At 37.5% G+C, this 19,296-nt stretch overlaps 1 protein-coding gene across 2 annotated transcripts in view; it reads left to right on the top strand.

Moving 5' to 3' along the window:
- The window catches only part of GPR89A (G protein-coupled receptor 89A), a 56,355-nt gene that overhangs the window by 34,910 nt on the left and 2,149 nt on the right, over positions 1–19,296 (top strand). For both annotated transcript variants that reach the window (XM_025858475.2, XM_073889880.1), the window contains 5 exons: positions 897–1,006; positions 3,256–3,344; positions 4,444–4,536; positions 17,151–17,246; positions 18,950–19,039. In XM_025858475.2, coding sequence (XP_025714260.1) covers positions 897–1,006; positions 3,256–3,344; positions 4,444–4,536; positions 17,151–17,246; positions 18,950–19,039 — 478 coding nt within the window. The remainder of the gene's footprint in view (positions 1–896; positions 1,007–3,255; positions 3,345–4,443; positions 4,537–17,150; positions 17,247–18,949; positions 19,040–19,296) is intronic.

The following is a 19,296-nucleotide window of genomic DNA, read 5'->3' as shown; positions in this document are numbered from 1 at the left end:
ATCAACTATAAATATTAATGCCGCTTCTTCCTCCTTACCATTTCTGTCTCTTGTCACCCAAAAGTCTCCATCTTCTTTTCAATTTTTCTTTAGTCCTACTACTCTATCTCTGTTACACTTACCCTGGTTTATTTTAGACCGGTAGGCCTTGGCCCGTTATACCCTTCAAGTAACCATTTATGTACAAGTGATCTTCCTCTTCCTTGCAAGGGCCCTGTCCTCAACACCACTGCGGTAGGCTGGGCCATGCCCACATCTGTTGCTGAGGCAGCGAGTTGTCCACAGACTGAGAGGACAAGAGGGAGGAGTCGTGGTCAGTTTCTTGTTGACTTACTCAATAGTGGGGGCGGGGGGGTTGGAGTTAGAGAATGATGTCTTAGAAGAGGCTAGGTTTATGTGATCTTGCTGGGCTTATTTTTTGTTCTTTTGTCTGCATTTGAAAAGGAAGGGAAAACATTTTTTTAGTTCCTACCCTGACCCTGGTCCTTTAGGTGTGTTAACTGTTTTGTCCTTAAATGATAACGGTAATAATAATTAATATATGTGTGGTGCTTTATAGTTGGTAACAAGAGTTCTTATATATGATTTCAGTGATCTGCACACCCATCGGAGATGAGTAAATAGAAACTCTGAAGTCTCACAGCTTCTCAGAGCCGGTCTCCACATTTACTGTCTTCTCCAAATTCTGTGTTCCTTTGCCTAGGCCACGTTGCTTCTTGGGAGTGTAGAGTTTCCCTTCGGTTGTAAGCCGTAGAAAAGCGGGACTCCAGAGTTTGCATTCTTTCCTGAACAGCTCAGCAAAGGAAAGAGGTAGTTATGAGACTAGAAGGTGGATGAGAACAGACCATGAGGGTCCAAGTTCCCTTGCTGAGGTTTTATCTTTTGTTTCATTTCAGGATGGCGATGACACGGAGAACTATGTTCCAGAAGGGGGAGGTGCATAACAAACCGTCAGGATTCTGGGGAATGATAAAAAGTGTTACCACTTCAGCACCAGGAAGTGAAAGTATCCTTTATGACTCTGCGTGATTCTTTTTCTCAACTCTGGACCAAGGCCAGAAGACAAAAGTAGTATCGGGATGGACTGCATCAGAGTCCAGCTGGCCAGGGCTAGGCTTAGGAAATACAGAGTCATCTTTCCAACACCCCTAAAAGATCATAAAACCATTGTCCTTGAGCTGAAGAAGTCCTAAAAATCACTCTTTCCATTTTACAGATGAGAAAATAGACCCAGAGCGGTTAAGTCACACTGTGGCTTGTGGCAAAGATAGGACCTCCTCTTAGTTCTTTCCACTACACTCTTCTATTTCCTGGGTCTGACCAAGCAGCATGAAACACAGTGGCTCCCTAAAATGAATGGTTTGTATATGTAGGGGATGGTAAGGGCCTATTTCTAAAAGCAGTCAGTATTTCTAAACAAATTTTAAGCAGCACTGTATCTTCAGTGACTTTTGGTTTAAAGAATCAAGGAGACTGGGTTAATGGATTGTTCTTGGCCCAGCCTTGCAGTGTTAAACTGATGCCCACATTGAGTAACAAAATCTCTTTGTGCTACCAGACTATTAAGTCAAAACTTAGGGGGCCTGAAGTGAGATAGCATATTCCTGCTTCTTTCTCTGGCCTGAGGAAGTACAAATTCCCTTTTGCTTCAACTCGAGGAAAAGGATGTTATCTGTTCTTGCTATGAATTGGGGCATATCTTTCTGGTGTCAAATGTAGGTAAAAATTAGATCAAAGAAAGGCAGGATGACATGACCACGAGAGAGGAAAAAAAGGATTACATTGAATTCATTTAATCCAGAAACATTTATTTCATGTCTCCTATTTCCAGGCAGTCCTAGGGGCTAAAATGATGAACAGAGTGTACTCTCTCTCCTCAAGAAGCTGACTAATCATGGGCGAGGGGGACATGGAACTAGTTAAGCCCTGTTGTTTGACTGCCTGGACCATGAGAGTAGCAGCCACTTTGAGGAAGGAGCTGAAGGGCACTTGGTAATTTGAGTACTACAGGCATACCCCGAGATGTTACAGGTTTGGTTCCAGAACATCACGCAAAAGCAGGTATCACAATGAAGCGAGTCAGATGGATATTTTGGTTTCCCGGTACATATAAAAGTTATGTTTATACTGTATCCTATTGAGTGTGCAAGAGCATTCTTAAAAAAAACCAGTATAAAAAGTGCTAACCATCATCTGAACTTTCAGTGAGTGGTAATTTTACTGATCACAAATCCCCATAACAAATATAATAATAATAGTGATGATGATGAAAAAGTTTGAGATAAGGTGAGAATTACCAAAATGTGATACACAGACACAAATGGCACTAGTAGACTTGCCCAACGCAGGATGGCCACAACCTCCAGTTTGTTTAACAACAACAAAAAAATCTGCAGAGTACGACAGAATGAGATGTGCCTGTAGTGACAAAAATCAGAGTAGGGAGGATGTGGATCAAAGTGAATCTTCGAGCTTGGGCTATCTTCACTATTTTTATTACTTAAAAGTCCATAAAAGCCAAAGTTTAGGTTTAAGCTATCTTAGTGATGATAAGTCAAGTCAGTAAAAGTATCAGGATTATTTCACTTCTCTGAGCCCCTGTCTCCTAAATGGAGAAAATAATAGGACCTCAGTAAGTTCTTGGAAAGTAGCATAGTGTAATGGAAAGAACAGGCCTTGGAGGAAGGCAGATCTGACTTGGCATCTATACCTGTTAGCTGTGTGACTTCAAGCAATTTACTTGACTCTGGGCTTTGCTTTCCTTATCTGCAAAATGGGACTGTTAGGAGAATAATAGAAGATAATGTCTATAAAGAACTAAAAAGTCATGTTTATAAATCCCAGCCTGTATTGGAACTCCATAGTGTTAGTTCCCTTTCCTAATGTTACATTTATTCAGATAATTTAGGGGAAAACTATGCTGTATTATAGGTGTTTTACTATGTAACTACTTGAGATTTCAAAATTATATTTGGCTTTAACTAGATCAAAGAAAAGCAACAACGAACAAAACCATCTGCTGAGCCACTTGAACTAGCGAGTGGTAGGTGTTTGATAATGGAGACGCTTTTACACACCTGTGTTGGAGGTTGGGAAAATTGCTCTAAAAGAGTACTTTTGTTCATGAAGCAGGAAACTGAATATATAGGCAGTTCCTAGGATCTACCATAGGAAAAACTAAAAGCATATGCTTTCTTCATTGCTATTTCTTGAAACTTCTATGTGATTTAAGCCTTGATGCCCATTTTGTGCCAGATCTTACTCTTATTCAACAGGAAGTGGATGCTTTGGAAGAACTAAGCAGGCAGCTTTTTCTGGAAACAGCTGATCTATATGCTACCAAGGTACAAGGCAAGGAAATGGAAGTGTGGTCTTTACCAGTATGATTGAAGAAAGAACAAGACTAAATAGCTTTTTAGTGTCCTCTATAGCCAAGCAGTGCAAGAAAGACCTCATAGCTCCGGTATCAGCCATGAAGCTTTAGGAGTCTGCGTTCTTCATGACATTGCTCCTACCCCCAGCAGAATTCTTACTCAATAACAGAAATTAGTGGGATATTTGAGAGGTTTTTCAACTGCGGAAGGTGGCACACACCACTTCTACTGATTCAGGGTCAAGATGGTAGCTCCTCTGATTGCTTTTTATTCCCTTATAAATTAGTAATATTGTGAGAGCAGTGCCATGATCTAGCCATGTTTTAAAAGATCCAGATCAAGGGGCACCTGTGTGGCTCAGTTGCTTGAGTGTCCGACTCTTGATTTTGGCTCAGGTCACGATCTCAGTGTCATGAGATTTAGCACTGTGTCAGGCTCTGCACTGGGTATAGAGCCTGCTCAAGATTCTCGTTCCCTTTCCCCCTGCCCCTCCCCCTGCAAAGCCCCCTCCCCCAGGTCTCTTTCTCTCTCTTAAAAAAAAAAAAGAAAGAAAGAAAGGATCCAGATCAAGAAGTGACCTAACTATGAGAAGTAATTTTCCTATTTGCACCGAAAATACAATATAATTTAAATATGCAAAATCTATTAGTTAAGTTCATTCAAACTATTTTTATCCTTTTCAAGGATCACTTCATAGGAATAGCCATATAGGGTAGAGGTTAACATAGGCTTTGAAGACAGACCTGAGCCTAAATTCCTGTGACCTTGGGCAAGTTATCTAACCCCTGTTAAGTCTCAGTTTTCTCATGTGTACAATTAAGATAATAGAACATGTAAGAGTTGTTATAAAAATTAAAGTAGATAATGTATGTAAGGTGTTTATCCCAATTTCAGGCTTAAAGTAAGCATTCAATAAATGTTGCCCCCTAGTATTATTTTAAGATTAATATCACTTGTGGGTCTTTCACTCCAGCATAACAGCAATTTCATAGAGGCTGGAATGTTTTGGTTGAATATAAGTTTACATTTTGCTGAGACTAACTATATTTTGTTGTTTGTTTTCCCTCAGGAGAGAGTAGAATACTCCAAAACTTTCAAGGGGAAATACTTTAATTTTCTGGGTTACTTTTTCTCTATTTACTGTGTTTGGAAAATTTTCATGGTAAGTATATTAGTTTTAACTGTCAGGGTTTAGGTTATTTTCCCCGCTAAATGGCAGAGAGAAAAGTGGGTTTGACTGAGGCACTGAACTAAATTCCAAATCCAATTGAGTCAACAGAGAATGCTGTCTTTCACATCCCGAGCCTGACTCCTCCCCCTCTCTTTTTTTAGACCTAGAGGTTGCATTTTTCTTCATTCAGAAATCATTAATAAGATCATAGCTTATAAGCTATATGAAGGGAGTACAAAAGTTTCTTATTTTTGTACTGCTTTCCGTATTACCCTTGAGTATATCTATGTGACACAGTCCCTACCTTCAGCTCAGAACAGAAACCACTTCTCCTTTTTAGTAATCTGTATATACCTAAAAAAAGTTCAATCCAAGGTAAGTTCTACAAGAAAAACATATTTCTAGAGATAAATTCATTTTTATGTGCTTATAGCTCTCATTCTTTTGTGGCTCTCTCTTAATGCTCTATTCTTTATGATGAGGGAACAGAAGGTAAGCTGAAGACAAAGCAGAAGCTGACACCCCACAAACCCCCCGCCCTCATGGGATCCATGTGACAGTCCTCAGGCGCTCCTGGCTGCCCTAAAGGAAAACTTATAGAGATCACAATCCTACAAGACAGGAGTCTCCCTCAGTTTACAAATGTCTTAGCAATCTATAAGAACAAAGCATTTCTATCAATGGCCTAGCTTCCAGAAGGGAATGCAGATACAATTAAATGTCCTGATAATCTGCAGCCTGTCGAAGCGGGCAAAGTGTAATGTCTCTCCAGGAAGCTCCCAACTATCTTACTGTTAATGCCTTACTAGAAGGAAAAACAACCTTAACTTGACAATGACAAAGCCTGTGGTATCCTGTGAGTCTTCTTTAGCATACAAAAATCCTTTTGAAACTTCCCTTTTCCTTACATCCCCCAACTCCCACCCCTCGCAACCCCAGGGCAGCAGCTCTTTCTGCCCACGGGTCCTGTTCCTGTGCTTTAATACACCACCCTTTTGCACCAAAGACATCTCAAGAGTTCTTTCTTAGTCGTCAGCTCTGGACTCCACCCCACTGAGCCTCAGTTATATTCTAAAACTTCATCATTTATATGCATTTTATGTACATTCTTCTTGTGACTCGTGTAGATATTCATGGATTTCAGTGTGATTACAGAAAAGGCTGATTGGACTTTCTGGTTCTGTGACTGGGGCTGGGGCTGTGTTTGCACAAAGAGGAGCTTTATCATCTTGTTAATTTCGGTCAATATAGATGAATGGAAGATTCTGGATTTTAATAGATCTAATATTATAATAAATTGATGTCAATACCTATTCAGAGAACAATTTTTAAATCTTGATTCATTTAGTGGGAGAAGATAAATGAAGATAGTATGTTCAATGAGCTAAGCTACTAAAAAGTTTTTCCTGAGTTGTAGACTTTAGGGGAGCATATCCTTTTTTAACAGCTTTATTGAGGTGTAATTGACATTTAATAAACTGCACATATTTAAAGGGTATATGATTGGGTAAGTTTTGACAGATGTGTACACCTGTTACAACAACTATCACCACACTTAAGATGGTGACCATATCCATCCATCACTTCCAAAAACTTTCTTGTGCCCCCTTGTAATGTCTGTATCACACATCCCCAGTCAACCACCAATCTGCTGTCATTATACATTAGTTTATATTTTCTAGGACTTTATATAAATGAAATCTTAGAGTAGGTACCTTTTTTCTGTCTGACAGCTTCTACTCAGCATAATTATTTTATGTTTCATTCATGTTATCATGTGATCAATAGTTTATTCCTTCTCATTGCCAAGCAGTATTCCGTTGTGCGATTATACCAGAATTTGTTTATCTGTTCACCTGCTGATGGGTATTTGTTTCCATTTTGGGGATATTACAAATAAAGCTGCTATGAACATTTGTGTACAAGTTTGTATGTGGACATATATTCTCTTTCTTCTTGGGAGAAAACACTTAGGTATAGCATGGCTAGGTCACATGGCAGATGTTAAACTTTTGAAGAAATGGCCAAACTTTTCCAAAGAGGTTGTACCATTTTACATCCCCACCTGCATTGTTTGAGAGTTTCACTTACTCCACATCCTTGCTCACATTTTATAGTCAGTCTTTTAAATTTTAGACGTTCTAGTAGGTATGAGGTGATATTAATTGTTTAATTTGCATTTCTCTAATGCCTAATGGTGCTAAACAACTTTTCATGTGCTGATTTGCCACCTGTTTATTTGGGGGGAGAGGGGAGATACAGCTATTGAAATTTGCTGCCCAATTTTTAAATTAGGATTTCTTTTTATTGGGTTTTGCAAGTTTTTCACTATATTCTGGAAACCCTTTATCAAATATGTGATTTTCATATATTCTCTCCCAATCACTAGCTTAGCTTGTCATTCTCTGCATAGTATCTTTCAAAGAATTGAATTTTTTAATTTTGATGAAGTCCAGTTTATCTTTTGCATCTTTCGTCAGCTTTATCTCAAGTATTTAATATTTTTGGTGCTATTATAAATGGGACTATTTTTATAATTTCAGCTTCTGAGTGTTTCTGATATATAGATACACAACTGATTCTTGTCTGTAGATCTTCTCTATTTCACAACCTTGCTAAATCCCCTTGTTCTAAAAACTTTTTATAGATTTCACAGGATTTTTTTCTACATAGACAATCAGATCTCTGCAAATGAAGACAGTTTTACTTCTTTGTTTCCTATCTGGATACCTCTTATTTCTTCCCTTCCTTTCCCTTCCTTTTCTGTCCTATCCCATCTTTCTTCTTTCTTCTCCTCCTTTGGCCTTATTGCACTGATCAAAACCTCCCCGTACAAAATTAAACAGAAGTGGTGGGGCGCCTGGGTGGCTCAGTCGTTAAGCGTCTGCCTTCGGCTCAGGTCATGATCTCAGGGTCCTGGGATCAAGCCCCGCATTGGGCTCCCTGCTCTGCAGGAAGCCTGCTTCTCCCTCTCCCACCCACCCTACTTGTGTTCCCTCTCTCGCTGTCTCTCTCTCTGTCAAATAAATAAATAAAATCTTAAAAAAAAAAACAAGTGGTAAGAGCAGTCATCCTGATCTTGTTAAATATGGTGTTAGCTGTTGGCTTTTCCTAGATGCCCTTTAGCAGGTTGAGGAAGTTACTTCTGCTCATAGTTTATTGAATGTTTTTGATCATGAAAGTGTGTTTGATTTTGTCAAATGCTGTTTCTGCATCTATTGAAAGGAGCATATGACTTTTCCTTTTTAGTCGGCTGGTATAGTGAGTTACATTGATTAATTTTTTAATATTAAACTGGCCTTGAATTCCTGTAATAGACCTTACTTGGCCATGGTGTATGTTGTTGGATTTAATTTGCTAACATTTTCCTAAGAATTTTTGCATCGATGTTTATGAGAAATACCAGAGTATAGTTTTCTTGTAATGTTTTTGGCTTTGGTGTCAGAGTAATGCTGACCTTAGAGGTTGAGAAGAATTCCTTCCTCTTCCAATTAGTGGAAGAGTTTATGTGGAATTATTATCATTTCTTTCTTAAACATTTGGTGGAATTCACCAGTGAAGGCATCTAGATCTAGAGTCTTCTTTGCAGGAAAATCGTTTAGCTACAGATTTAATTTCTTTAATAGATGATAAGGTTTGTTCAGGTTGTATATTTCTTGAGTGAGCTTTTGTAGTTTCTGTCTTTCAAGGAATTTGTCCATTTTTATTGAAGTTGTCAGATTTATTAGCATAAAATTGCTCTTAATATTCCCTTATTATCCTTTTACTATCTATAAAATCTGTAGTGATGTCACCCCCTCCTCTTTATATAACACCTTTGTTGAGATAGTCACATACCAAAAAATTCACCCATTTTGTGTACAGTTTGGTGGTTTTTAATATATTCACAGAGTTGTGCACACATCGATACAATCACCCCAAAAGAAATTCCATACCCATTAGCAGTCATTCCTTATTTCTTCTCTAGACTTAGGCAGGCACTAATCTATTTTATGTCTCTATAGATTTTCTATTCTGGATATTTCATGTACATTGAATCATACAACATGTGGTCTTTTGTGATTAGCTTCTTAGTAAATGTTTTTAAGGTTCATCTATATTGTAGCCTCTATCAATACTTCATTCCTTTTTATGGATGAATAATATTCCATGATATGGATATGCCACATTTTATTTATCTGTCCATCAGTTGAGAAACATTGGGTTGTTTCAACTTTTTGAACCATTATAAATGATGCCATTGTGAGCATTTATGGATAAATTTTTATGTGAATATATGTTTTCATTTCCCTTAGGTACATGCCTGTGAAAGTAAAATTGCTGGGTCATATGCTACCTATATGTTGAACCTTTTGGTAAACTGCCAATCCGCCAGGCTGTTTTCCCAAGCAGCTGCACCAGTTTACATTCGCACCAGCAGTGTCACAGTTGTCATTTCTCCACATCCTCACCAACACTTATTTATCTTTTTATTAGAGTCATTCTAGTGGCTATGAAGTGATACCTAATTCTTGATATTGCTAATTTGTGTCTTTTTTTTTCTGATCAGTCTGGATCAAGGTTTATCAATTTTATTGAACTCTTCAAAGAACCAGCTTTTGGATTAATTATCTATATTGTTTCTCTGTGTTCAATTTTATCAATTTCTGCTCTGATTCTTATAATTTCTCTTCTGCTTATTTTGGGTCTTTTTCTAATTTTGTAAAGTGCAAGCTAAGATCATTGAAAACTTTTAGTATGTGTTTTAGTGCTATAAATTTCTTGCTAAGCATCTCAAAATACAACGTTTCTGATGTATTTTTATTTCATTCAGTTCAAAATATTTCTAATTTTTCTTCTTTGACTCGGGTTATTCAGAAGTATGTTATTAAATATTTGGGGGATCTTGTGAATATCCTTCTGTAATTGATTTCTAATTTAATTCCATGTGATCTGAGAACATACTTAGTATGATTTAAATCTCTTCAAATTTATTGAGACTTGTTTTCTGCTCCTGTTGGCTGGAGTGTTGTATAAATGTCGATTAGGTCAAGTTAGTTGATAGTATTGTCAAAGTTTTCTGTATCCTTGCTAATTTTCTGACTATCTTATCAGGTTTTTTTTGGGGGGCGGGATTTGATGAAATTCCAAACCATTGTTGTGGATTTGTCTTTTTTTAGTTCTATCAGTTTTTGCTTCTGTATTTTTTTTACCCAATTATAATTAACACAGAATGTTAATTTCGGATGTACAACATAGTGATTCAACAATTCTGTAGATTACAGAGTACTCACTATAAGTGTAGTCACCATCTGTCACCATACAATGTTATAATATTATTGACTATTCTCTGTGCTGTACATTTCATCTCCATGACCGAAAGTTTGTGTCTCTTAGTCGCCTTTATGCATTTCACCCATCCCTTCACTCACCTCCCTTCTGGCAACCACCAGTTTGTTCTCTGCATTTAAGAGTCTGTTTGCTTATTTCTTTGTTCATTTGTTTTTAAGATTCTGCTTATAAGTGCAATCGTGTGTCATTTGTCTTTCCTTGTCTGACTTATTTCACTTAGCATAGTACCCTCTACGATTGTTGGAAATGGCAAGATCACATTCTTTTTTATGGCTGAGTAATATTCCACTGCATATATGTGCCACATCTTTTTATCCATTCAACTATCAGTGGACACTTGGGTTGCCTCTATATCTCAGCTATTGTAAATAATGCTGCTGTAAACATTGGGGTGCATATAGCTTTTCAAATTAGTGTTTTCATATTCTTTTAGTAAATACCCAGTAGTGGGATTACTGGATCATATGATATTGTTCTCTTCTGTTCCATTGATCTATGTGTCTGTTTTTGTGCCAGTACCGTACTGTTCTGGTTACTACGGCTTTGTAGTATATCTTGAACCCCAGGACTGTGAGACCTCCAGCTTTGTTCTTTTCAAGATTGTTTTGACTATTTGGGGTCTTTTGTGGTTCCATACAAATTTTAGGATTATTCACTCTAGTTCTGTGAAAAATGCTGTTCGTATTTAGGTAGGGATTGCATGGAATCTGTAGATTGCTTTGGGTGGTATGGACATTTTAATATTAATTCTTCTAATCCATGAGCACAGATTATCTTTCCATGTGTTTGTGTTCAATTTCTTTCATCAATATTTTATAGTTTTCAGGGTAATAGGTCTTTCACCTCCTAAGTTAAGTTTATTCTCAGATAATCTTTTTGGTGCAGTTGCAGATGGGATTGTTTTCTTAATTTCCAGTACTTAGTTATTAGTATATAGAAGTGCAACTGATTTCTGTATACTAGTTTTGTATTCTACAACTTTACTGAATTCATTTATCAGTTCTAATGTTTTGGTGGAGTTTCTAGGTTTTTCTTTATTATCATGTTATCTGCAAATAGCCAGTTTAACTTCCTTATCATTCTGAATGCCTTTTTTTTTCCTTGTCTGACTGCTGCAACTAGGACTTCCTTTATTATGTTGAATAAAAGTGGTGAAAGTGGACATCCTTGTCTTCTTCCTGATCTTAGAGGAAAAGCTTTCAGTTTTTCACCAATGAGTATGATGCTCATTTTCACCAATGAACATTTTTCATATATGGCCTTTATTATGCTGACATATGTTCCTCTAAACCCACTTTGTTCCCTCTAAATCCACTTTATCATGAATGGATGATGTACTTTGTCAGATGCTTTTTCTGCATCTTTTGAAATGAGCATATGGTTTTTATACTTTATTTTGTTGATGTGGTTTATCATGTTTGATTTGAGAATATTGAATCACCCTGGTATTCCTGGAATAAATTCTACTTGATCATGGTGAATAATTTTTTTAATGTATTGTTGAATTGAGTTTGCAAAATTTTTTTTTCAGTTTGCTAAATTTTGTTAAGGAATTTTGCATCCATGTACATCAGAAATATTGGCTTATAGTTTTCTTTTTTTGTAATGTCTCTGGTTTTGGTATCAGGGAAATGTTGGCCTTGTAGAATGAATTTGGAAGTTTCCTTCCTCTTCTATTTTTTTTTTTTTAATCATCTGAGAAGAGGGGTGCCTGGGTGGCTCAGTTGGTTGAGCATCCGACTTGGTTTTGGCTCAGGTTGTGATCTCATGGGTCGTGAGATCAAGCCCTGCATCAGGCTCTGTGCTCATTGTGGAGTCTGCTTGGGATTCTTTCCCTCGTCCTCTCCTTCCATCCCTCCCCACCCTCCTCTCTCTAAAAGAAATCAATATATCCTTTTTTTTCTTTTTTTTTTTTATGTTAGTCACCATACAGTACCTCATTAGTTTTTGATGTGTTCCATGATTCTCAATAAATCTTTTTTTAAAAATCGTTTGAGAAGAATAGGTATTAGCTCTTCTTTATTTTGGTAGACTTGACACACAATGTTACATTAGTTTAAGGTGTACAAACATGGAATATCTTTCCATTTGTTTGATTCATCTTCAGTTTCTTTCATCAGTGTTTTACAGTTTTCAGAGTATAGGTCTTTCACCTCTCTGGTATTAACTCTTTGTTAAATATTTGGTAGAATTTACCTGTGAAGCCATCTGAACCTGGACTTCTGTTTTGGGGGAGTTTTTTTTTTATTATTGATTCCATTTCATTACTAGTAATTGCTGTGGTCAGATTTTCAATTTCTTCGTGATTCAGTTTTAGAAGATTATGTTTCTAAGAATCTGTTTCTTCTAGGTTGTCCAATTTGTTGGCATACAGTTTTTCGTAATAGTTTCTTATAACCCTTTGTATTTCTGTGCTGTCAATTGTTATTTCTCCTCCTTTATTTCTGATTTTATTTGAGTCTTTTTCTTGATGAATCTGGCCACAGATATACCAATTTTGTTAATCTTTTCAAAGAAACAGGTTCTGGTTTCATTGATCTTTTCATTTTTTCTCTCTTTCATTTATTTCTGCTCTAATCTCTATTACTTCCTTCCCTTTGCTAGCTTTGGGCTTTGGTCTTTCATAGCTCTTTTAGGTGTACGGTTAGGTCGTTTACTTGAGATTTTTCTTTTTTCTTGTGAGGCCTTTGTTGCTATGAAATTCCCTTTTAGAACAGCTTTTACTGCATCTCAAAGACTGAACCATTGTATTTTCATTTTCATTTGTCTCCTTGTATTTTTTTATTTCCTCCTTGATTTCTTGGTTGACCCATTCATTGTTTAGTAGCATGTTATTTAGCTTCCATGTATTGGTATTCTTTTTAGATTTTTTTTCTTGTGATTGATTTTTAGTGTCATACCATTGTGGTTGGAAAAGATGCATGATATGATTTTAGTCTTCTTAAATTTATTGAGACTTGTTTTGTGGCCTAAGTTGTGATCTATTCTGGGGAATGTTCAACGTGTACTTGAAAAGAATGTATTCACTGGTTTTTGGATGGAATGTTCAGTATATATCTGTTAAGTCCATCTGGTCTAATGTGTTGTTCAAATCCACTGTTTCCTTATTGATTTCCACTGATGTAAGTGGAATGTTACAGTCACCTGTTATTATTGTATCACTGTCAACTTCTCCCTTTATGTCTGTTAATTATTGCTTTATGTATTTAGGTGCTCCTATGTTGAGGGCATAAATATTTATAGTTGTTATATCCTCTTGTTAGATTGATCCCTTTATCATTATGTAGTGCCCTCCTTTGTCTCTAGCCTACAGTCTTTGTTTTAAAGTCTACTTTATCTGATATTAAGCATTGCTATCCCAGCTTTTCTCCTGCCTTTTGCATGGTGTATTTTTTATAGCCCTTCATTTTCAGTCTGTATGTGTCTTTAGGTCTGCAGTTAGTCTCTTAAAGGAGCATATAGATGGGTCTTGTTTTTTTTATCCATTCATTCACCTTTGGTCTTTTAATTGGTGCATTTAGACGATTTACATTTAAAGTAATTATTGATAGTTATGTACTTACTGCCATTTCGTTCATTATTTTCTGATTGTTTTTGTGGTTCTTCTCTTTTCCTTCTGTTGCTCTCTTCCCGTGTGGCAGTGTTATGTTTGGATTCCTTTCTCTTTATTTTTTGTGTACCTATTAAAGGTTTCTGATTTGTGGTTTTATTAGGCTTATATATTTTATCTTAGGTGTATAGCAGTCTGTATTAACTTGATGGCTGAACTTAGGTTCAAGCTTAAATGCAAAAACATTTTAAAAGTACTACATTTTTACTCCCCTTCCACATTTTATGTATATGATATTATATTTTACATCTTTTTATTTTGTGTATTTCTTGATTGGTTTTGTAGATATAAATGATTTTACTACTTTTGCTCCAGACTGGCTTTATAAGGGATTAATCTACTACACTTATTATATGTTTGCTTTTACCTATGAAAATTTTTCCTTTCATAACTTTCTTATGATTATGGCCTTTTCTTTCCACTCAATTTCCTTTTACATTTCTTGTAGGGCTGGTTTAGTGGTGATTAAATCCTTGAACTTTTGTCTGGGAAACTTTTTGTCTCTTTTTTTATTCTGAATGATAACTTTGCCTTGTAGAGTATGCTTGCTTGCAGGTCTTCCTTTCAGTACTTAGAATATATAATGCCACTCTCTTCTGGCCTGCAAAGTTTCTGGTGAAAAATCAGCTAATAACTTTATAGGGTTTCCCTCATAGTAACTTTTTTTTCTCTTGCTGCTTTTAAATTCTCTCCTTAGAGGCACCTGGGTGCCTTAGTCAGCTAAGGATCCAACTCTTGATTTTGGCTCAGGTCATGAGATTGAGCTCCCCAACTCATTGTGGAGTCTGCTTGAATTTTCTCTCCCTCTCTCTCTGCCCCTCCCCCTGCTTGTGTGCACATGCCCTCTCTCTCAAAATAAATCTTTAAAATTCTCTCTTTATCATTACTTTCTGCCATTTTAATTTTACATATCTTGGTGTGGACCTCTTTGGGTTAATCTTGTTTGGCGCTCTCTGTGCTCCCTGGATTTGGATACCTGTTTCCTTCCCCAGATTAGAGAAGTTTTCAGTTATTATTTCTTCAAATAAATTTTCTGCCCCCTTCTCTCTCTCTTCTCCTTCTGGGATGCCTATAATGTGAATGTTATTACACTTGATGGTGTTGCTGAGTTCCGTTAACCTGTTCTCCTTTATTATTATTCTTTTTTTCTTTTTGCTGTTCAGCTTGGTTGCTTTCCATTACCCTGTCTTCCAAATTGCTGATCCATTCTTCATCCTCCAATCTACTGTTGATTGCCTCTAGTGTGTTTGTTTGTTTTTTTAATTTCAGTTATTGAATTCTTCATCTCTGACTGGTTCCTTTTTATATCGTTGTTGAAGTTCCCATTGAATTCATCTATTGTTTTCGCAAGTCCAGTGAGTATCTTTATGACCATTACTTTGAATTCTTTATCCAGGTATATTGCTTATCTCCATTTCATTAGATCTGCTGCTGTGATTTTGTCCTGTTCTTTCATTTGGGACATATTCCTCTATCTCCTCATTCTGTCTTAGCTCTCCGTTTGTTTCTGTGTATTAGGGGATCAGCTATGACTCTTGGTCTTGAAAGTAATGGCCTTGTGTAGAAGAGGGTCTGTGGTGCCCTGTAGTGCAGTGCCTCCAGGCACCAGAACCAGGTGCTCCAAGCGTGTCTCCTATGTGGGCAACATACACCCTACTGTTGTGGCTGAGTTGCATTTGCCTTAGTTGTCTGCAATGACCTGCTTTGTCTGCTGTGGGCACACTGGGCAAGGTTTAGTGCCTGCACAGCCAACTAAGAGGCTCAGCTGTTGGAACTGCGGGCACACTGATATGTAGAGTTATCTCTCTCTCTCTAGGGCTGCAGTCACTTTTGGAGTGGTGTGGGTCCCTGCTCAGGCTGCTTGCAGGGTGGGGTGGGGCAGGAGTTGTTTTGAAGGACCACCTGCTGAGGCAGACAGGTCCCCAGGTGAAAGTGGGGCAGGGCGCTCGCAAGATAGGTAGAGAGTATTAGTGGTAGTTCCCACAAGTGTCTGGCTATCTACACTGGGGGAGGAGAAGAGAAATGGTGCCCACCAGCACTTTTGTTCTGTAAGTCTCCTGAAGAGAATTCTCCCTGACCCTCCAGCACGTGTTGAGATTGGTAATGAATATCCTTCACATATACCCAAGCACTTTTCAAACTGCTGTTGCTGTGCTGTGTCTCAGGCCAAGTTATTTATTCTAGCTCTTTAAGGGCTGGGACTTAGTTTCTGATTGCCCTCTGGCTCTCCCAGAGTTAAGGCCTGCCTATTTTTCAAGTACCTGGACTTAAGAGCCTTGCTGATCTTAAAAGCTCCCAGTTAATCCCCACTGGTTTTCAAAGCCAGATGTTACTGGGAACTCATCGTCCCACTGCCTGGGGTGCCTCATGTGGGGTCTGATCCTCTCTGCTTCTCTGTGCTTGTGGTGTCCCACCTGTTTGTGGTTAGTCTCACAGGAGGTTTGGTTCCCAGGTGTGTTTCAGCCCTTCCTACCCTTTTCAATGTGGCCTCCTCTCAACAGTTAACTGTGGAAGGTCTGTTCTGCCAGTTTTCATGTTGTTTTCAGAGTTACACAGAGGTAGCTATTATCTTGGTGTGTTTGTGAGATAGGATGAGCTCAGGATCCTCCTACTCTACCATCTTCCTGACACCCCTGCTTCATGTATTTTAAAGCTCTATTATTTGGTACATACATCTTCAGGGTCATTGTGTACCCCTTGTTGAAATGATCCTTTTATCATTCTGAAATGACCCTTTAATCCCTGGCAATATTTTTTACTATGAAATCTACTTTGATATTAATATAGACCTTCCAGTTTTCTCTTGATTAGTGTTAGCATAATGTATCTTTTTCCATTCTTTTACTTTTAACTGATTTGTATCTTTAAAGTGGGTTTTTTTGTAAGCAACATATAGTTGGGTCTTGCTTTTTTATCCAGTCTTATAGTCTCTGCCATTTATTTGGCATGTTTAGACCAGGATTCAGCCATCTGCAGCTCATAGGCCAAATCCAGCCACCACCTGCCATTGTAAATAAAGTTTTATTTGAACACAGCCAAGTGCATTCATCTGCATATCATCTGTGGCTCCTATCACCACAGTGTCAGAGTTTGCCAGACTGTTGTCAGACTGTTTACATTTAATGTAATTATTAATATGGTTGGATTTAAAACAGCAGTGTTGTTACATGTTTATTTGTCCCATCTGTTCTTTTTTCCATTTTTCCTCTTTTTCTGCCTTCTTCTGGATTAATTGGGTATTTTTCATAATTTTGTCTGATCTCTTGTTGACTTGTTAGCTGGAACTCTCTTTTCATTATTTTAGTGATTGCTCTTCAAGCATTCAGAAAATAGAGTGACTAAACCTGGAATTCTTGATTCTCTTACTCAAACTTTATCCATCGGAATGTTGTTACCTAACTTCTGTGACATTAAGGTTGTATATGCCATAGCCTTTTTTCCTTCTGTTCTTTACAGAAAAGAAAGAAAGGGTAGATAAGGACTTTTGTTTGCCTGTATGTGAATAGCCAAAATAAATGTCTTATGTATGATGTAGATTGAGAGTAGAATTGCAGTTGTAGGAACATCCGCCTGTAAGATATGTTACATTGATTCATTATTTTGAGTCACTTTTTGAAGTAGTGATTATTGAGATGCTGTAATATAAAGTTCCATGTCTTTGCAGGCCACCATTAATATCGTTTTTGACCGAGTTGGGAAAACTGATCCTGTTACAAGAGGCATCGAGATCACTGTGAATTACCTGGGGATCCAATTTGATGTAAGAGTTGTATGAAGATCCTGGTTTCTTACGTTCCTATTTTATCTGCTATAAATTACAATTGTTAAGATTTTAATTCCTTACTTAATTCTGCCTTTGTTCTTCCCACTCTCCTCTGTTTTTTGACATACTCATATGGCAGATTTGTAAGGGACGTAAAACCAGAAGTGATGGCTGGTATTTATTACTGTCTTAGATGATTATTTCTGTAGTTCCTCCACTGCTTTTCTGTAGCCAGCTCCCCCTCCCCAGTTTCTCCCCACCAAATATTGGATACTTCTCTCTGTGATACATGAGATCATCAAATCCAAAACTCACCTTTGGTTCCTCTAGTAGAAAATTAACTACTAATTAGTGTTCCACGTTAGAAGTGAAATTATGTCTGCCGTAAAAAGCTACCAATTAATCTACCAATTAATTAATGTGGACTTTGAGCTAAAGATGGTGACTGTAACCTGTGCAGTTTTCATCTTCTTTCTACCTGTTTTATAATACTGCTATCATTAAACACACTCTTGTCCCAATTTAAGTTTAATGTCTTTATTTATAGAAGAATATATTTTCCAAATGCATGTGTGTATGTGTGTGTGTATATATATACACACACACACATATACATGGCCAGTGATTCTAGATGATTAGCACTTTGATATGATTGTAAGAGTCACATCTTTAGTCCCTCTGAGGGCCATTTAGCTGTGCTGTGAATCTAGTGACAGACTGCGTGCTCCCCTGAGCCATCTGCCTCAGCTGGACATGCTCCTAGTAGCTAGATAAAATGAAAGCGAACCAGAGCAAATTGAGCTCCAGTCCTTGATGAACAACTCAAAGCACATGGTTTTTGATGATAGATCAATAGTGTAAACTTTTTCATGTGAGGGAGCATGGTATCTTTCCTCCAAGTAGTTTATAAATTATGCCACAAAATAGGCTTCACGATTGCTGATACGTGTTCTCTTTTCCTCTTTTAAAATGTTTACTAGGCTCAATTATTAGAAGTGTTCTTCCTTATCAGTGCTTTCTGAGGCTAGTTGCTGTGGTGTCTCTGTATTTCATCTATTATCCATCTGTATACTCCACGTTTCAGAACTCTGAATAACATCTTTTAGATGTTAGTAATAGCAGTTCCCCCACAGACACTTTTCAGACCCAAATCAAGCACAGGGTCCCAAAGCCACCTTCCACTATGAAGCAAACCAAGAGGAGAAAAAGGTAACATCATGTAATTCAAGTGAAGGGCAACTGTTTCCTAGACCATAGCTGAGAACATTTACATATTCTTTTATTATGAAAAAAAATTTCTTTAAGTTTTGGGTGATCAGGTCACTATCATTCACAGATGTTAAAAATAATTTAGCTGCTATTTAATTTCAATTTGTGCTTTTCACTTAACACACCAAAGCTGCGTCATTGGTTCCATCTGTGTTTCTTTGACTAGTGTTTTTTTCATTACCACTGCACTTGCTTGCTTCCGTCCTAAGTTTTGATTAAGTCTGCTTATTAAGCTATCCACTGCAGTCTTCCTAGGTGTAGTTGCCCCTTACTCATTTTCCTCCCTCCCTAAAAAATTTTTTTAAATGAGGTAGGGCCTAATGAAGTTCCCTCTCAGTCACATAAGAGATCAGAATGCATCAGAAGAATAGCCTTCACATGTCTCTCAACAGAGATTTCACACATACTTTTCCTTCCTTTTATGGTGGCAGGTGAAGTTCTGGTCTCAGCACATTTCCTTCATTCTGGTTGGAATAATTATCGTCACATCTATCAGAGGATTACTGATCACTCTTACAAAGGTATGTTGTAGCACTGAGTTTAAATTATGATTTGCGGGGTGCCTGGGTGGCTCAGTTGGTTAAGCGACTGTCTTCGGCTCAGGTCATGATTCTGGGGTCCCAGGATCGAGTCCCGCATCAGGCTCCCTGCGCAGCAGGGAGTCTGCTTCTCCCTCTGACCTTCCTCCCTCTCATGCTCTCTCTCTACCATTCTCTCTCTCTCTCAATAAATAAATAAAAATCTTTAAAAATAAATAAATAATGATTTGTGGCATTTC

The sequence above is a fragment of the Callorhinus ursinus genome, unplaced genomic scaffold (genome assembly GCF_003265705.2).
Source record: "Callorhinus ursinus isolate GAN/ISIS: 27379988/994484 unplaced genomic scaffold, GSC_fseal_2.0 scaffold121, whole genome shotgun sequence".
NCBI classification, from domain to species: Eukaryota; Metazoa; Chordata; class Mammalia; order Carnivora; family Otariidae; genus Callorhinus; species Callorhinus ursinus.
This window is presented reverse-complemented; position numbering and strand designations above follow the sequence as displayed.